The sequence below is a fragment of the Hippopotamus amphibius genome, chromosome 7, assembly GCF_030028045.1.
Source record: "Hippopotamus amphibius kiboko isolate mHipAmp2 chromosome 7, mHipAmp2.hap2, whole genome shotgun sequence".
NCBI classification, from domain to species: Eukaryota; Metazoa; Chordata; class Mammalia; order Artiodactyla; family Hippopotamidae; genus Hippopotamus; species Hippopotamus amphibius.
In genome coordinates this window covers 64,538,424-64,558,511 of record NC_080192.1, presented here as the reverse complement: position 1 = coordinate 64,558,511, position 20,088 = coordinate 64,538,424, and the positions used below count along the sequence as shown (strand labels likewise).

Here is a 20,088-nt window from a genome sequence, read left to right as displayed (position 1 = left end):
TGGACACCACTATAAATGAGACATGCACATGAGGATATACAAGTGCATGCACAATGCATTCCATGATTCTCTGAATTTGCACAAGCCCACAGCACAACCATTCTTAACTCACGAAGTTTAAAGATGATTGTATTCCCAGGGTTTGTAAAATATGAGCATTTCTTACCTGGCAGCTGTATGAGGGGTTGATAAAAGACATTAAAAACTTGAGCTATGATTACACATCAGCTTTTTCTGTCTGGCACTGAAGGTTTACTTCTACCTGGGTTTCTGGGAGCTAACACTTTTAATGGAAGGAAGGCCAGAGACTTGAGAGGGATCATCCAATACCTGAGACTTTGGCATTGTTATCCACATTGCAATATTAAGTTGACTGCAGGTGGTTATCACCCAAGTCTTCCTCTGGGCCACTGATGGCTCTATTTCTCCTTATTGTGCCTGAAATTGCTACCACTATAGCCACTTCTTTAGGTTAGAAAGCTTAGGTGAGAAAGCAACTTCAGCAGTCACCATACCACTTCCCCCCAGGTAATGAAAAGAGCAGTATCTTGTGAGGGAGGGCCCTTTTAGGGGAGCAGGAGAGGTTCTACACATAACAGAAGAGCTACGCATGAGAAAGGACTCCTCCTTTTAAATGACCCCAATTCTCCAACACCAAGATCCATACATAGCGAGTTAACTAAGGATTTGAGAAAAATGAATGATACCTGTTTAACATATTTCATAATATCTATGATACAAACCAGGATGCTTTTTATCCCTCCCCATGTAAAGTAACAGGGCCTCAAATTCTGATGGTCTAACCTTTTTAAAAACACCCACTTTTTAAAGGATGCTTCAATATCCCTTAAAGAGGTAACCATCTCCATGAACTTCTTTTGCCCTCTAATATAAAAGTTGATATCTTGACAGTTTTAAAATGCACCCAGCAAAGAACAAGGAAAGTGGAGAAACATGCTCACTCAGGCTGATCTTTTCCTTCTAAATATTAAGGCATATAAAAGAATTAATCAGTAATACTAGAAACTGAAATGAAACAAAGAACAGCAACTTTTCACGTCTCTTTACCAAGAAATCCTATAAAACGGCATTAGTGTTAAAACATGCAACAAAAACAAATTTGGTTGAGATACAGTGAAATGGCTGCACCCTTAATCTTGCAAGAGTGGTGACTTTTTTTAAAATAAATATTTTAGTTTTGACATTAGAAAGTTTTCATTTTTTCCATCAGAACCAAGTTTGTTGATAATTCTTATATATCAGTTCCTTCACAGTTTTACTCTACAGTTTTAGAAGAGCAGACTGATTGGCTAAACATCAATAAAGGATATTCTGTGATCCTGAACTCTTTCAAATAAAGACAAATACACTCTCCTAACTAGCCTTCGTTTAGAGAAAGCTCACTAAAAGACTACAGAATGGATTCATTCCACATATGCAATGACTTTCAGTCCCAATGGGAAGAAAGACTGAGAAATAAAGGAATGAAAATACTATTTTCAACTTGTCAAGTTTAGATCATGCTTGAAGAGTGTCTGTGTTGTGGAATTCTTGACTTAAATAAAGAATAAATAAGTAGATCCTCTGCCCAAAGTTGGTTAATAGTAAGTAAAGAGGACTTAATTGGTCACATCTTTAAGACACTGAAACCCCATCCCCTGCTTTCAAAATTAATGTTTACAATGAGACAGGTTAGATTAGAAAGCAAATTTACTCACCATGGAAGAATCACTGCTTCCACTCCCGATCGGAGCTCCCTCAGCACAGGTTGGGAGGTGGGTAGAAAGTTGACTAGCCCTGCCCCCATCTATGACATCACAATCTACCTCATAAAAGGTAGTGAAAGTGCTCTGAACTCCTGTCTGATTTCCGAGAGATACAGAAAAGAGAGAGTGAGAGAGAGAGCAAGAGAAAAAAAAAAAAAAAAAAAAACGTACCCTATTGGGAAGGGATTAGGGAGGTGGAAGAGGGAGTGGGTAACTGGGAGAAAGAGGCCTATGAAGGAATTAAGCACTGAAAGAGATACGGATGGGCCTCTGTGATATTAAGCAGCCCGGCCATTCAGATTCCTCATTGGTTCTCTTGAACAGATAAATGGACCATTTGGGAGAAGGAGAATGAAGCAGCATCCCGCCTTGTCAGGCATTGTAAGGGACAACTGTAGTGGGGTTCAAAGGGGATGTATCCCCTATTTAAAGCATTGAAGATCACCAAGAGAGAAAGCAAGGGCTGAAGCTCTTAACGCCTGGAACAGTACATGGGGAATGTCAGATGTCTTTCTGGGAAGTTCCATTGCCCTGCTCTGTGACCTTCAGCAAGCTCTCGGCCTCCGCACACTCAGCCAGTACATGGTGCTAAAGGGGTACTTACCTCTTCCATTGGGTTCACTGAGGAATTAATGCACTCATTGTTGCTAGAAAGGCAATTCTCTTTTACTGATCCTTTCTGCACTCAAGCGTGAGTTGTGTGACAGGCACAATTTAAAAGACAAGCCAATAACCAATGCCTAGTTCCATCCTTGGAATTTCTAGTTCTTAAAATGTTATTTTTGACATAAAATATTACTGACAATCTTGACTAAGTTTTTCTATGTGTACCAAATATAACACACACCTAAAGGGGATAATTAGAGCAGACCTTCAAACCTGAAGAAAAATCAAATGGCAATACTGCTACAATCACAAGGTCCCCTACACTGCTACTTTCAGAGGTCAAGTTTAGTTGACCCAGAAATGCTCAGTGACCAAACATTTCTGTCACATGCAGTTTTGCTATAGTCACAGAGTTATAGCTTTGTTTAAAGTCTGAGTCCAAATTTTTATTTTTATTTTTTGGAAATCAGGTAAGATGGGAGAAAAATGTGGAAATGTGGAGACCAGTAAGGTCATTTTTTCTTTTCAAATGTAGATTTAGAGCTTTAAAAATTGAACTACTCTAAGTTGTCAAGTGAGCGTTATGACAAAAGGAAGAGCCAGCAGGTCCTCAAACCATCCACATGGAAGCCAGATCTTTATCTGCTCAGTGGAATATGTGAAAAGTGAATCTACTTCCACAGAAAATATTTTAGTAAAGATTCAAATAATAGCTTGCCATTCACAACATCATCAATGGGTAAAGACCAGAGCCTGCTTCTGTACGCAGATAAACAAAATTCCTAATTTGGATTGTTTTTTCTGGTGTTTTGAGCCAATAGAGTTCTGTCTCTAGTTCTCTCATTCTTAAATCACTACACATCTAAGTGTATTAAATAATCACAATTTTAAACTATGCAAAATTGGTAGATTAGGGAGCATTTTGAAACAGAAGCTACTAAATTCAAACTGATTATGAACTGGGCAACACTACTCTCATCTTTTACTTCAAAATAAATGTTCAAGGCATTTAAAGAATGTCTTTAGAGAATTAAAAACAATAAGAAAAGAAAAAAACCTGGCATTTGAGAAGAAAGAATGAAAGTGAAATTTTTCATATATTTGGGTTTTTTAGTACTTACTAGAAGCAGCAATAATACTTGGCATATGTTCTCCTTGCTGAATTATTCTATTTTTATTTTCAATCATTCTAAGTCTAAATTCAAATTCTATATTTAACAGTTTTTATTGTGTGAAATTTCACAATTAATGGCCCTATAGAGCTATTTTCTTCCAATTTTTACAAACTGAATCATTGACTAGTTTGCTTATCCTTGCTTTTTATGCTTTATAACAATCCCATTTGATTTTAGAAATTAACCATCTCCTGATTTTCCATTGTAGGGAAAGTGTTATTCTTTTACCAATTCTTTTTTCAATCAGTTTCAAGAATGATTATTATGTATTAGAAACATACTTATGTCATCTCACCTTCCACATAAAGTATAAAAGTCACTATTTAAGATTAATGATGCAGCTGTCCATTCTTCCAACAAACAACTTAAGATTTTTACTACCCAACAAAGCAGGTACACTTTTGCCAACATTAAGATTTTAGAATAAAATGGGAGTTAAACACTTTAAGTATTGAAATAAACTGGACTTAGATTACAATCTATTAGTATTTTTAATTAATCATCTACTGTTATCTGGAAACAGAGCATGTCTTCAGGAACCCAATGCAACACTAGGCTGCATCAAATGGATGCAGAGCGGTGAGCTGTGCTGACTTTTTAGGTGAATTTAGTATGATTGATTGCAATAATGTCTTTCGTTATGATATTAGTTAACGTAACAAAATTCTCTTTTACATAGAATGTGATGCCTGGATCACATAATTTCCAGCTCTTCTTAGGATCTAGCCTCTTGACATTTTTTATGAAAACTAAGTCTTACTGCAGTTATGAATTGATGCCTACTTCCTATGACATCACATAAATGGATGACTTAGGGCTTCAGACAAGACATGAAGTGACTGCAAGATTTCAGTCAAGAGACCTTATTATTGAAGCCATGGTTATAATTTTGTTTGGAACAGAGAGATGCAGGGTTGGTTTCAACTTTTTGTTTGTTTGTTTGTTGAAAAAAAAAGTCTTAATTTAACTTCTTAGTGCAAAGGATTGAGAAAAGTCAGATGGAATAATTTGTACACTCTGAAAGAATAATCTGCAAATATATTTACCAAGTAATTTATCATGGAAGACATGATTAGGCAGTTGGCATGCAATGTGACCAAAATGTTATTACTAAAGAGAAATATCTCAGCATGAGAGAATATGATTAATTTTGATAACAATAGATTTGAATTGGGAATTCCCAGATAAAGAGATCATGTTTGAGTTGGTCTTAAGATAGTGTCTCACATACAGAACCTTGGGCTTAAAAGAGTACACGGTCCTTAGAAGATGATGCTGACCGGAACTTCTCCAGGATATTGTCTTTCAGTTGCAAAATAGATTTGCAAAAGGAAACAGATAAAAGAGGTCAAGAGACAGATTGTAGAGATTTGACAGAACATCTAGCCAGACTTCCAGCCAAGTTCATTATCAGCAAGGCGTCTGTTCAGACGAAGGTATTCAGAGAAAAGCAATACAGTATTGATGATGAAAGAAAAGATTAAAGTCTAAATTACGTTTGCCTTCAAGAAAATAGCATTAGGATGAAATATTTGAAATATATTTATTGCCTAGAAGGAAAATGACTGTTCAAGATAGAGTAAGACAATGTGTTGTGAAGCAGTAAAAGAAATCTGAACTAGAAATCCTCCACATTGACCATCCAGAAGTCTTTCCTATTTGTAAGATACATGGGCCATAACACGGAACATATTTCTCTTCTAAAGGCTGTGATCAAACACATATTTTATAAATCATTTAAATTAAGCTGGAGAAAGTATTTGACATAATCCGTAGGGACAGAACATAGACAATAGTAAGTTAAACACAGTTTTATTTCTAAAATAGAGTAAACCAAGAAAACCAGTGAATACAGAGGTAGCTCAGCAGACACCCTGCTATTTCAGCTGAGAATGCGAAACAGTAAGATGAGAAACTAAACGGGGAAAAAATGAAAACAATAGACTACACAATCTAATAAAAGCACAATGGATGGAAAAATGTATCCTTTTCACAAATATTATTTGCTATTAGAGATAAACAACTTTGAATGTTGTCACCCAACCAATATTTAGCACCATGCCTTTTACATAGTAGTGGAAACACAATAGAAACATTGAATTCAATGAATTAAAATATCCTTATGAGAACTAGCAATAAATACACCTGTTTGAACTCTGATTGTTAGTTTATTAGAAATTAGGAACAGCTTATGGAAACACTGATCTTTCCTAGGAAAACATTGTTCCTGTCTCAGTTTTGCTATGGAGGTCTCTTTATTTCCTTTATTTTGAGTCATCTGAGGTCATGGAAATTTGTGCAAAATCAATAATGAAATTCCCAGATAATATTTGTATATTTTAATATTCATATCCTATTTTTTATTTATTTATATCTTTTACATCAACTTGTTCATATTTTACCTTCTCTTGAGGCATGTCCAAGTAGGAACAAGAAAAAAAACACAATAGATTTAGGTAAGCCATTCAAAATAACGTACTTCTTAACTAGAGCTGACAAATGAAAGTGTATACAGGAAAACCAAAAAAGAGGACATGAATTACAGATACTGTGTCTAAATAAAGGTATTCACTCAACACTTCGGTTTCTTATAATTATTTGGTTCAACTGAAGGGAACAGATAGATCTGGGCTGTTCTCACATATCCAAACCTACTTAAAAATGGGGGTGGGGTGGGGGGTATTTCCTAAGACACTACTACAGTCAACTATTAAAACACATTGATAAATAAAGAACATCTTCTAATGAACTCAATTATCACATATCGACAATATCTCAAAATTAGAACTTACCTTATGGGAAAATGGTATAAACCAGTATATCTTAAATAGGTTTGCCTGTGTTTCACAGATATTAAAAGATATATGCAATCATTATCCCTCATCTAGGTACCTCCTATGTGTCTAACTTCCAAGTTTTCATGAAATATTACTATTCATTGATGCTGAATAATCCTCAGAATACTGACTAAAATCTAAGGCATTAATTACTAACATAAAGTTATGGAGTATTTGCCTTCCTTCTTTTAATTCGAGGCTTTTGAAACTTGAGAAAATTCTAAAACCCAAAGGAATGAAAGCTCATTGATTCAATGACAGGTAATGGCATTGACATTTCTGACACAGAGACACTCTTCCTAAAGGCACTAACCCCTATTCTTAACAAACAGTAATGCCCTCAAACTAAAATAGAAACTGCTCAGCTCACAAGTTCAGGTGATGCAATTAAATCAATCCACTGAGGAGATCCAAATTAATTTAATCCATGTCTCCAGTCAAGGTCAAAAGAGTTATTTGGTTCACGTCCCAGCTTTGCCACAGTGGAGTCTGTTTTCTTATTTTAGGATGAGAGCATTAGAATGCAAAGTCTTTTTCTATGCTTAAAACAATTCAGTAAGGGATAACCAATTGGTTTAATTTCATCAGTGAATAACTGATTTTTTTTTTCAATGAACAGAACTGACCATGTTGATAAGTTTAGAGTCAGTATCTTCAAGTATGTAACTGAAGAGTTACTTCTTATAGTGGAGCAGTATACCTTCCTCCTTTGCGCAAGATTATTTGAATTCAGGGAGACAGCTATCGCGCTGTGGTGCTACAGGTGCTAAAGCTTCCTATGATGCCTGACAACCAAGGAGATTTTTTAATTTTCTTATAAAAATTCTTATTTCCAATTTCTTCCAGAAATAATGCCTTGAGTTTGTTAAATGTCACTCTTATAACACTGGGAGAATGAATTTGCAGTGCAAAAACACTTAAGGGTTATTTTTCTCTGAAGGTTTGCATAATTTGGGTTGTGCAAAACTTAATGACCATGTACACTGACACAGATGTAACTGAGGAAGATTTAATGCAGGAATCAGAGTTTAAGTGGCTATAGCTTTACCATCACAACAGATTAGGGGGTAGGCTGTTGGGGGAAAGACTGAATTATGCAACAACCCATCATACCAGCAGATTAAGTGCAAAGAACTATCGCCATTCGGAAAACGATAAATACCAGTTTGATTTTCTTATTGTTACAGAGTATCCCTGCTATCCCTTCATTCAGATTTATAATCTGAAGTCTGTTTTAAACCTATTTTCCCTGGATCTGGGATTCTCCTACTCTCCCCAGATCAGAAAAAGTCTGTTAAGCCCAAATACTTCATGGTTTACCCTCTGGAAGGTCTGGATACAATTCTTTGGAAGTGCTGTGAGTTGTCTGAACACATACCCTTCTGTTTAAATGAAGCACAGAAGCGCATTCCAAACCCAAACTGAAAACTAGCAATTTAGATTTTTCCCCATGACTACTATACTTTGATCAGTGGAGATAATTGAGAATTGACAATAGACAGAATGGAAGATACATTAAAAAAAAAAAAAAAAAAAGACTCTTTCCCCAAAAAGGGTTGTTTAAGGTACAAGTCTACACAACTAGGTACAATGCTTGCTTCAGTGACCGTTGCATCCCATTACAAAATACTGATACTTTTTTTATAGAGGGAATACAGAAATTTTCAAATAAAATGCAATTCTTACCTCAACAAACCACAATTAAATATATCTATATATCTATATCTGTCTCTGTATCTATATCTGTATCTCTTTATATATGGCATTGTACATATATATATACACATATAGTTTTGGACAAATAAACTCCATATTTTCCCCCAAATTGTATTGTATTGAAGCAGATATATCACAGTTGTCGACCATCTGTTCAGTTCTTGACTATTGCTTATTCAGGGGACAAGGGAATGTGTCAAATCACATGTATTTGTTGTGTGTATACAGATATGCATATAGCATATAGGTATCCTTAATCATATGCCAGTGCCAAGTAGGGTTGATTTGAACGTTATCAGTTTCCAGCATTTTTATGACTATTTTTCATTTATCCCCTTGAATATTGATGTTAATCTTAATTGAGCCTGGTTTTTTTAATGATATGAAACATAGGTAATAAGAGTAACTGCAATTGACCCCTTATTCTCCAATTTTCTCTTTACCAATTCACATCCTACCAGTGTTGCAAATTATACTTCTTCACCTTGTCAAACTTCTCTCCATAACCCAATTGAGAGGAATTCAGATTTGGAAAGGAGAGATTTAAATGACAAAGAACAAAAGTGCATATTAGGGCAAATTACTCCATCCCTCAGGAACAGGTCAGGGCTCCATTCAATCAGCCTGAGGACTAAGGGAACTAACGTTCCTCACCTCTAAACTCTGTTCCTATATTTTGTTTGCATGAAAAGAGGCATTTGTATGCAATAAAATCTATTAACTTGTAACATTTTGCTGTGGAGTCAGCTGTAAGTTGTATCAGCATCCCTCCATCTCTGACCTGAACATCATATCCCTGTCCAGAGCAGGGTCATTGCTCTTGCTTTCTGGCTTCAGTGTTATAACAGGTCTCCTCTTGTATTTGAACTTACAAAAATAATTTAGGTGGAATTTTTCAGTTTTATTGGAATGCTTGATATTCAGCATTCCATATTCTGAAACTCTATACTTGTGTTTCCAATTTCATTCGGAATAATGTACAAAGTATAAATTTTGGGGTAGCTAAAGATAATCAAAGGTTATAAAATGGTTTTTATTTCTCCAGTTCCATTCGTATATCTCCATTTTTAAATTTAAAAGAAACTATTAAATCCTCTGAATAAAAATTAATTAAAAACACAACAATCAAATACACAGGTAATTTCTATAGCATGATATTGGAACTTATTTGTATTCAAAATATATTTACATACTGAAGAAAGGGTGGCTCAGCTGTTGTCCCATGATGAATATAACGCTGTCACATTTTATTTGCACTAAACTAATTTATAACACACTATGGTTAAGTTTCCTTCCTTTGTTTTCTCATTTTCCTTCTTTCATGCCTCTTCCTTCCTATCCTCTGTCCTTTCCTCTTTCTTCTTTTCTTCTTTCAACAGTCCTTCTTCCAAAAACCATGTAAACCAGTTTAAGAGATTAAACTACCAAACACTAAACAAGCAAATAAAGCCAGTATACAAACTATCGGGCTGTTTAATTGTCTGAGCTTTAGCTTCCTCCACTTTCCCTCTAACATTTATATCACTCTTTCAGTTTCTTTCTTTTCAATTCCCTTTCCCATTATCAGGTTAGCAATTATCAGGTTGAGCTGAATTGGCTCACAAATATGCATCTTCTACTTTGAGATTTAATAAGAATGGCACCTTTCTGCTGTTGAGAAAAGTTTAAGCCAATGACTTTAAAAAGTTGATTGCCAGCCAGAAAACTAATGGTGCTTCTTAGACAGCAGTTGTGTGAATGAACACACGTAGGCATACATCCTGGTTTGCGTTATTTCTCTAGTTCCCATCATGACTCATGAAGAGCTTTGGCACCCACCGTCCCCATGACCTGTTGAGATTTCCTGAGCCGCCTCTTGAGCCAAAGGCAGATACACCAGAAGAAGCCTTTCCCAGTTTGTACACATAGACTCACATAAAACATATACATGCTGACATGGTATATGTACATTTTGTTTAACATAAGTTCATCATGCCAGCATGAGATTATAAAAACATGGTGCTTAGTTTTGCAATACAAATAATTTTTCTTAGCAAACTGGAAACAATCTATCTAACTCTCTTCCATTTTAGCAGAAACTTTGACTTCTAACAAATATACCTTTCTGGGGGCTTTCATGTATTTCAGAGAAGAAGCCATGGCTTTGAATCCCATGTATGTAAAGACATAGGTAAAAATGGAGGAAGATTCAAGTATTTCTCTTTTTTTGGTTGCATAGTATACTATAGTAGTTTCTCCTTAAAAATATAGCCACTTAACATGCCAGACAACAAAATAAATGTGGCTCAAAGCATAGGTGCACTTTCTTGGCAAAATCATTGAAAGTTTGTGTATATGGGGGTCTCACATTCTTGACTCTTTCAGAACTTTGAAGGCAGTCATTTGTGGCTATTTTGCAAAAATAAACATATTGATTTTTTTTTCTCCATTGGCCATCAGTGAAGGAGGATGAAGAATAAGATGGAGGCAGAAGTGGCAAAGACAGCAGACTACAGATGCAGGTATGGCACCAAATAGCAAGCTTGAAAAAAAAAAAAAAATAAGGAGGCCAAGAGCAGGCCTATAACTGAACAATATAAGCAAACCTTTATAATGCATTTGACTCAGAATTATTATAAAGTTGTATAACATTCCTCTAAAAGAAGCCTTCTCCCATGCAAGGATTTATGAACATTGCCACTAAGACTTGAAGAAGGAAATAGGCTTCTTGATGGTGTTCTCAATCTCAAACACCTCTGCAAATGCCAACAGTGCAAGTGATAAAAGCCAGTGATGGTTTGGACTACATCTACATGAGGAAAGGACAATGGAAATGAAGCTCTGGAGGCAGTGATGAACAATGGGTACTGAGAGGATGTGGAGAGCAACTCTGCCAGTAAAACTTGCTTAGATGAGGTTGTGGAGTCTGAGATCCACAAAGATGCTCTGAGCATCCATGTAAATAATAAGATTTGGAAAGTAACAAATGAAAGCACACAAGGCAAGCTAAACAAAAAGCACTCGGTTCCACAAGGTGCTATATACAGATGGACATGAAAGCTGAATGGTATGGGAAACTATACCATCGAGGCTGAAGATAAGAAAGAAAGCAAGGGAGATGCAATGTTTCGATCACTTCTTGGCAGAGAGAATCTTGATAATCACCAACTTGGCAGAAAGGACACATTGCAAGACAGATTGCCCTTGGTTGTTGAAGAATGTAGAAGCAGGATCATTTTGGAAATGCAAAGAGGTGACTATGCTTTGGGAAGAGACACAAAATAGCAATTTACTGGGCTCTAGGTGAGACTGCATGGAACAGGTTTTCCAAATGGCATCTCCATGCAAGCCAGATCAGCTCTTTTCCCAGCTATGTTTTCTGCAAGCCAAACCATATAGGAACTGAAACCTTTGGGGTCAAGAATGATTTTTTCACATATATATGTTTTTATCAAATGGTCAACCTGCTGAATTTCTGAAAATGGCTTGAGGAAGAATTGAGCTTCATGACCAGCCTGATTTTCACAAGGCATTCACCATATTGATAATGTTCTATTCATGGTAATGCCACTCTTAGAATGGCAAGGTTGACTGGGAAAAGAACTAAAGGTAGCAGAGCCACACTTTGGAATTTGCAAATAGTTCACAACAGATGGAACCTTGTGTTGAAAGAAAGGAACTGAGGGAGGAAAGGAAGCCAAGGTGAAGAACCTCAACACATACATTTGGAAATCTTGCCAAGAAATCATGATTCTTCTATTCACTGAACTTATTGTTTCTTTGCATTTGATGAAAATGGACCAGATACTTATATTTTCATGAGAAGGGAAACAGTGAAGTGGTTGAACAAAGGATATATAATTGTTAGTGTTTGACAACCATGTTAATTTTTGGCAACAGCACATCAACCTGTGTTAAATTCAAATGTTTTCTGGCTTTGAAGAGTTACTGATAACCTAGTATGCATTGGAACCTGATGAATGAATTCCTATTGTTTCAACCATCTCTAACATGTGAACACAATCTACACATAGAGAGTCTGGCTCCTGAACAGACAATGAAAATTACTAGGACTAACGGAAGGAAGTAGGCTTACAATGAGTAAATATACAAAAGCCCCAAATAATTATAATAGTCATAGCTTGGCAGTGAGCTTCCAGACTATGAAATTAGTTTTCTTGTGAAGAATGGAGATTTTACAAGGCTAGTATAAACACGGGGTAATTGGAAAATCAAATTGTTCTTTGTGAGTTATTGTAAGGTCTGGAATAATGGTGATAACATTTATTAAAAAAAAAAAAAAGCCTCCCTATGATTCACTGTAGTTTGGTGTTTTCAGCAGTACTGTTGCCAAGAATGCTTGCCTTGGAAGTACAACAGTGGGAACTTGAATTGTGAAGCCCAGGTCCCAGCTTACCCCTGACACAATGAGCTCTCCTCCCAGATTCTGTACTTCAGCTTTCACCTTGCTGCAGATATTAAGTTGATGGCAATACAAGGCAATTCGTTGAAGGTAGGCTAATAAATCCTGCTTACATGCTGAATCAGGACACTATAAAACATTAAAAAAAAAAGGTGATCTCAATTAGTAAGTACTCTTCAGTTTCTAATACTTGCTATATAAAAGCTGTGAGAAGAAAAGTTTTCACTGGCACATACCTTAATTATATCCATTCAATTTAACTTCTTTATAGTGCATTTTAGGAAGGCCACAGCCAATAGGTTAGAATGGTTAATTCTACTTTGATAAAATTCTCTACAAAGAATATTGATGATCTCCCAGAAAGTCTTATTGGGACTTCTGGACACATTTATGAGTATTTTACCAATGATCTTCTAAACTGCCAAGAAAACAACATTCTATAGGTTTTTCCCTACTGGCCCATTCGATGGTCACTACATACAAAGTTATTTTAACACAGACAATAAAGCAACAGATGCTAGAAGGAAATCATTCTATGTGGTTTCTTTTGGATTTCTAAGAAATGCTATTGTAGTGAGGTGGATGGACCTAGAGTCTGTCATACAGAGTGAAGTAAATCAGAAAGAGAAAAACAAATACTGTATGCTAACACATATATATGGAATCTAGAAAAATGTTACTGATGAACCTAGTGGCAGGGCAGGAATAGAGATGCAGACGTAGAGAATGGACTTGAGGACACAGGGATGGGGGCTGAGGGGAAGCTGGGACATAGTGAGATAGTAGCATTGACATATATACACACTACCAAATGTAAAATAGATAGCTAGTGGGCAGCTGATATACAACACAGGGAGATCAGCTCAGTGCTTTGTGAAGACCTAAAGAGGTGGGATAGGGAGGGTGGGAGGGAGGCTCAAGAAGGAGGGGATGTGGGGATATATGTATACATATAGCTGATTCACTTTGTTGTACAGCAGAAACTAACATAATGCTGTAAAGAAATTATACTCCAAAGATTTAAAAAAAAATAAATGTATCAGTCACTAAAGGAACTCTATTACACTTTTTGGAATTCCATATTTATTCAAATTTTAGCAACATCATACACTTCCTTTAAACAAGACAGTCTCAGAAAGATCAAGACCTCCGTAAGAGAAAAGGATTTGAGTAAAATGAATTTGAAGCCAATTGAACTAAGCTCATAAGGGTAACAATAGGACCCTTCAAAGGATGCACCAAAGATTTCAAATTCTCAAAAAAATCCTGGTGACCAGGGATTTTGAATTCTCTTTGTAACTTAAGTGGGTAGATGTCCATCAAATACACACTGAACAGAGCTGAACACTTCCTCAGACATTTACATGATTCCCTAAAGCATTTCTGAAGCTTTAATGCCAACGGCTATCCAGTAATTGAAATATATTTCTATTGCTATCCAAAGCTCAGCTCAAAATTCTCCAGGACATTCTATTGTTCTGGCTCAAGCTGGCACTTGCAAAGGGCATACAATCACCAGATCCTTGATGAAACATTGTGAGAAATGAGTACCTACAGCCCAAACCCAAGTATCTTATTTAGAATAATAGTATGAGACAAAGACTCCCACTAAGGAAACTCAAGAAAGGGAATTCTTTCATCAATACACTGAAGCCAGTCATTTGACATAGCCATTTATTTAATAAATGACAAAGGGGTCCTTTTTATACATAACACCATTGTGGTATTTTTTTCACTAACTGCATTTATCAAGAAAGAATCCCACAGAGACTGTTTTTAGCTTTCTACAAGTACTTAATACTGTAATAATTATCCTACTCCAGAGACTCATATACTGAAAGGAATTAACTTTAAAATGATATCTCTCTAAAGGGCTGACAAGGCTTTCGATACAAATACCTTGCAGCAAATTAAAATGGAAGCTCTATCTCAACGGAACAGTAATTAAAAATGCAACAGTCCGTAAAAGTTTATATTGTGTGCATATCTCAAATCTTCATAAAAATATTTTTAGGCAAAATAAAGGCAAGCAATTCACATTTTGGAAATGCTCACTCTATTCTATTATTTAAACTGAAGTATTTAAAACACATATAAAGGCATGATGGACCATGAAAAATAACTCTCATACCAAGGAAAAGTAGAAATGGGTGCAGAATTTGAGAAAGAAATGTCCCATTCAGATAAAACATTAGCAAAAGTTGCAAGTTGCTTCACAGCTGATGATAGGAAGAACGCCACAAAGAGAGGGTTATGTTTAACTTCACCTGTTTTTGTTGTTGTTGTGAAGTCATCATTAAATAGCACTTTAATACTTTGTTACAATCTAAAAATACATCTAAATCCTGGGATATTTATGTGCGGGCGTATGTGGTGTGTTTTCCAGATACCAAAACTGTTTGGGACTATAATTCATGTTGCATAATTGTTGGAAATAAGGATCACAAAAAACAAGAATCACAATTAAAAAATAATGAGCTCAAGGAACCTAAACTTATTTAGAAATAGTTTCAGCCATTGAGAGTCAGAGTATAATGAACCTAAACTTATTTAGAAATAGTTTCAGCCATTGAGAGTCAGAGTATAATGGAAAAGCCATCCAAACTCCATCCACTTTCACTCCTAGGGAGGAGTCTGTCCTAACACAACCCTGTTTCAGAACCACCCGCCAATCTCTGGTCACTCCACTCATTCCAGCATTTCTCAGAAAATTCCCTCAAGAACTGCGGGAAAAAATGCAGCATTCTTCCCTGGCTGGTGGAATTCTGGAGGTGTGCATGTGTGTGTGCATATTTTCAAGGAAGTTCATTCTCTCTCCTCTCTTTTACATGAAATTTCTGGGTTACATATGAAATTAAACCTTTGCTGCAAAATGTAGGAGTCTTGGCAGTCAGTATTGCCCTGAAATTAGCAATTTAATAATAATTTGGTCCTCAATCCCTAGGCATTTCAGAAGATTCTCAAATTATGAAAATATTTAATGAATTATCTTTACTATTCAGTGTTTCTGAAAAATTCAAAAGAAAGCAAAACACCTTCCCTCAGATTAGCCATCAAATATATAAAAAAGTTAAAGTGAGACAATCCGTAGGCTTATTTTAAATGTAATCCTAATAGTTTAATCATGTGGTTTTTTTTCAGACTTCAGAAGATGAGTAACTCTGGTATTGACTTGAAGGATTCTAAATCTGGGATGCTGAAGACAACGAGGATTTAGGGAAACAGTCTAATATTAAGGAATGAGGGAGAAAAACTATAGTAAGCAATTCAAAAATCATAGGAGACCAGGGCCATCCATGGGGGAGGAGACAGTCCTAAATCTTTCAGTGTCTCCAGAGAACATGATTGTTTTGTAGTCTCATAGGCAAATTCACGCTCATAATAGTTTCACCATGTAAATAACAATTTATATATTATTTTCTATTTCAGAATCTTAATGTATATTTTAAGACATTTTCCTTTTAAAACAGTTCAAACTGTAAGCCACTGTTGCTTAAAGAGATAAGCATTAGTTATCTGGAAAAGTGTATTGCCTAAAGCACCCTTTTAAGACATGGCCCATTATTGCAACAAGACACATTTAGAACAGGATTTTAGAGATCCAATTCAGCAAAATAAAATGAAAAGTGTGGAAATAAACTAAAAAACTCAACATTCACATTGAGAACTATTTTAATGTGTATCTTAGCTTGGTCTAAAAGCATGGAAGATACTCTGAGTGAGAATTTCCTTCATCTTTGATGCCCTTTGAGTCTGGATGAGAATAAAGCTGAAATCTGGAAGTTCCTGGTTATGCAGATTCATCCCATTTATGCTAGGGCACAAATTATTATGAATCATAAAGAGTGTCATTACAGTGAGATCAATTATAACAAGAAGCAAAGTTCTTCTTTCTTTTGCTTGCCCCTTGTGCAGTGTAATTGACTTTCTGAATGAGGACAGCCAGGATAATCCATGACTCCTTGCAGGTTACGTCTCTTAAAAAGTGGGTACTCTTCTGTCTCAAGGAATTTTGATCATTGGATTTACGAGTCCCTTCTGAACTGAACCCACCTTTGGTGTCAACGCAATCTCAGCGGTGTTAGAGGTTAGTTAGTAAAATGGTAGCCATTCTCTACAATTCATTCTTCAGAGGCATTTTACAGAGTGCATAAAACCCATTACAGAACCCAAGAGCTAGTTAATGACCACACGGCACGTGCTTGCTCCTCTCTCTTACGTTACCTGATCAGCAACAGCGCGGGCTAATTTGTCCATTCGAGACCCTGCTTCAGCAATTTTCTTGGCGGCATTAATGACATCAGATGTATTTTTCAACGGGCCTTTGCCTCTGAAACAACAGACACAACATAATTAGAAATCCACTTTATGATAGGAAATAGACACACCTACCATACTGTTTGTCCAGGACTCTGCTTTTGTATTTGATTTGGCTTTAACCACATTAGAGGAAATCTGAATGTTTTCTTGATTCACTTCGATTTCCATGTAAATAATCCACTTGACTTGGATTCATTGTTAGGGAATATTTTTCCCAATTTGGATGTGCATGCTCATATTTTATTCTTTATGTGAATTTCTATATTCTTTAAACAGTGGTCCATTAAAAAAAGATGATCCCCAGAAGGGCAATGGGAATTTAATATGTAAATGCTTACGATGTGTATATCCTGTTGTATACATTTGTCTTCATAAGAACCCTAACAAGTAGGCATCATCATTCCCATTTTAGAGAAGAGAAAAAGAGACTGAAGTGATTAACTCGTCTAAGTTTATGCAAATCATAAGTGATAAAGTCTAAATTTAAATCTGAGTCTAGCCAAAATAAATGCACATGCATTGTCTTTCACACCATGCCCAGCACTATTATCATGTTAATTATATTTTTAAGTCCACTTCAGAAATCTGCTGAGCTCTTCCTCTTGCTTGTTTATATGCTTTTGGGACTGACTTAGGAAGGAACAGGCATAGGACGCTGTGTGACAGTAGATGTCTTTATGCTGCCAAACCATTGCCCCAATATTTTCACATAAGGTTTTCAATTAGGTGAACTGTTTAATATTACATGTCTTTTAAATATTGATTAGCAAGGAAAAGGGAACTATGCTGCATCATAAATCTTTAAACAAAATGTTGCATATGATATAACTTCTCTTTTCTTGAGAGGTAAATAAAATAATAGACTAAATACATTTATTCTTTTATTTGTAGCATTGTTACTGGTCTCCTTATATGCATCTGAAGATCAATGCATTTTTTAGGCCTACAAAATGATAATCCTACAGTTAGACAAGTGGTGAGATACAGAGAAAAACTGCTCAGAAGTGATTTATTTCGAATGCATAGAGAGTGGACAATGATTGCCATTGTTATATAATAACGTTTTATAAAATGGAAGACTTAAAATGACTTTAGAAAACAAATGTAAAAGAAAGGCATTTTGGTCTTCTCTTAATTTTGCTTCTGGCATTTTCAGTGTTAGTAGCTAAAAGTAAAATATACCATGTTCATGCCAATGCTTAAACACGTACACAGGGAAATTCAAAACTTAAGCTACTTCACTTTGCCGTGGTAACATTAACTCTTCCACAAAAGACACTGATATTTTTTCAGTTGCTGTATAGATTTTTAAATATGGACAGAGATTTTATATGTGAACTTGAAATAATATGGATGAATTAAAGCTTCAGCGACAATCTGGCTCCCATTCTCTCAATTATTTTTTTTTAATTATCTCTAAATAAACTTTTATTTTGTTCTTGGTTTGTATTTTTAAATGAAAGGTTAGATGCAGAATCTGTCAATATTTAATAATACTCTCATTATTATTTCTCTCTCTGTAACTTCCAAACCTTAGAAAAAGGTTTTTTGCAGCCTTACTCTGACAAAATATTTGTTGTCACTTTTTGCCTTAAGTCATTCACAAAGGGCTGTGCTATGCTTGATTTTTCATTACTAACCATCTTGGCATTTGTTACTCCAAGAATTTCAAAGGATTTGTGGACATGCTTTTTCATGAACCTTTCATGATAATTTTTAACAGTTGATTGATTCTGACAAAATGTACTGTTAGGAAAGAACATTTATAGAGACTTGAATTTGCTTCAGGCTCAGCCTTCCATATTGCAGCTAAAGCATGATTAGAAGCATGTCTTTTGTGATTACTGCAGAGACTATAGTACATAGACCAGGGGTCCCCCAGCCCTCGTGGCCTGTTAGGGACCTGGCCGCACAGCAAGAGGTGAGCTTCATATGCTGCTCCCCATTGCTCCTATTACCGCCTGAATCCCCACCCTCAGGTACATGGAAAAATTGTCTTCTACAAAACCAGTGCCTGGTGCCAAATACATTGGGGACTGCTGACATAGATTCACTATTATATTGTTATTAAAAAGTTTGAGACTTTAGAGTTCACATTGCAGACTCAATTCAAACTCATGGAGTCACAAGTTGATTATAGGGATGTATTTCATGAAACTAGAGAGCCATGTAGAAATTTTGGGATCATCAAATGTTTCCTCATTTTCTAACTGAGAAAGCTGAAATCCAAAGAGGAGGCTAAGTGACCTGCCCAAGATGACAATGCAGAGAGTGATAAGGAGAGAGAACAAGGACTGGACCCTCTGTGTCCCTAATCACAATTTAGTATTCTTGCTACATGTGCTTCATTCTTATGAGACAGCTAAAGTAGTGATCTCAGAGAAACACAAACAGCCTTAACTACAGATATAAGCATGCAAGAAATAACAAAAACAAGAATCATCTGACTCAAGAATTTGGAAAGAAGTAGGAAGAAACTAATAAAAATCACTTACGTGTGGAATCTAAAATATGGCACACATGAACATATCTACAAAACAGGAACAGACTCACAGTCATAGAGAACAGACTTGTGGTTGCCAAGGGGGAGTGGGGTGGGGGAGGGAAGGACTGGGAGTGTGGGACAAGCAGATGTAAACTATTATATACAGGATGGATAAACAACAAGGTCCTACTGTATAGCACAGGGAACTATATTCAATATCTTGTGATAAACCATAATGGAAAAGAGTATTAAAAAAAAGGATGTCTACATGTGTATAACAGTCACTTTACTGTACAGCATAGATTGGCAAAATATTGTAAATCAAATATTTGTCAATAAAAAAATTTAAAAAATTATAGGAAGAGATTTATGAGTTAGAAAATAATAGAGCACAGAAAGTAAATAAATCTAAAACAGGCTCCAAAAAAAGGCAAAACTGACATAAAAATATAATTAGTCTGCTATCAAGGAAAAAATAGGAGAAAACAAATATTAAAAAGTAAAAAAAAAAGGTAAGATTTAAATAACCTTTAAAACCAGAAAATTTGAAATATTATAACACTAATTACCTCAAATACATGTAAATGAATTTGAGAACCTGGGTGAAATAACTTCCTAGGAAAATATAATTTACCCACACTGACAAGAAAGTAGATTTTGAAAAAATCTAAAGAGGCTGATTTCCATGGGAGAAATAAATAAGGCTGTCAGAGAGAAAGTTGGTCAAAAAATCAGTAAATCCAGATAGTTTCTCAGACAAATTTACTAAACCTTTGAAAAG

General features: G+C 35.6%; 1 protein-coding gene across 2 annotated transcripts in view; it reads right to left on the bottom strand.

Moving 5' to 3' along the window:
- Positions 1-20,088, bottom strand: part of CTNNA2 (catenin alpha 2) — a 1,170,309-nt gene that overhangs the window by 25,232 nt on the left and 1,124,989 nt on the right. For both annotated transcript variants that reach the window (XM_057742313.1, XM_057742314.1), the window contains exons 16-18: positions 16,727-16,832; positions 12,497-12,631; positions 1,719-1,862 (exon numbers count right to left, since the gene is read on the bottom strand). In XM_057742313.1, the coding sequence (XP_057598296.1) occupies positions 1,719-1,862; positions 12,497-12,631; positions 16,727-16,832 (385 nt within the window). The remainder of the gene's footprint in view (positions 1-1,718; positions 1,863-12,496; positions 12,632-16,726; positions 16,833-20,088) is intronic.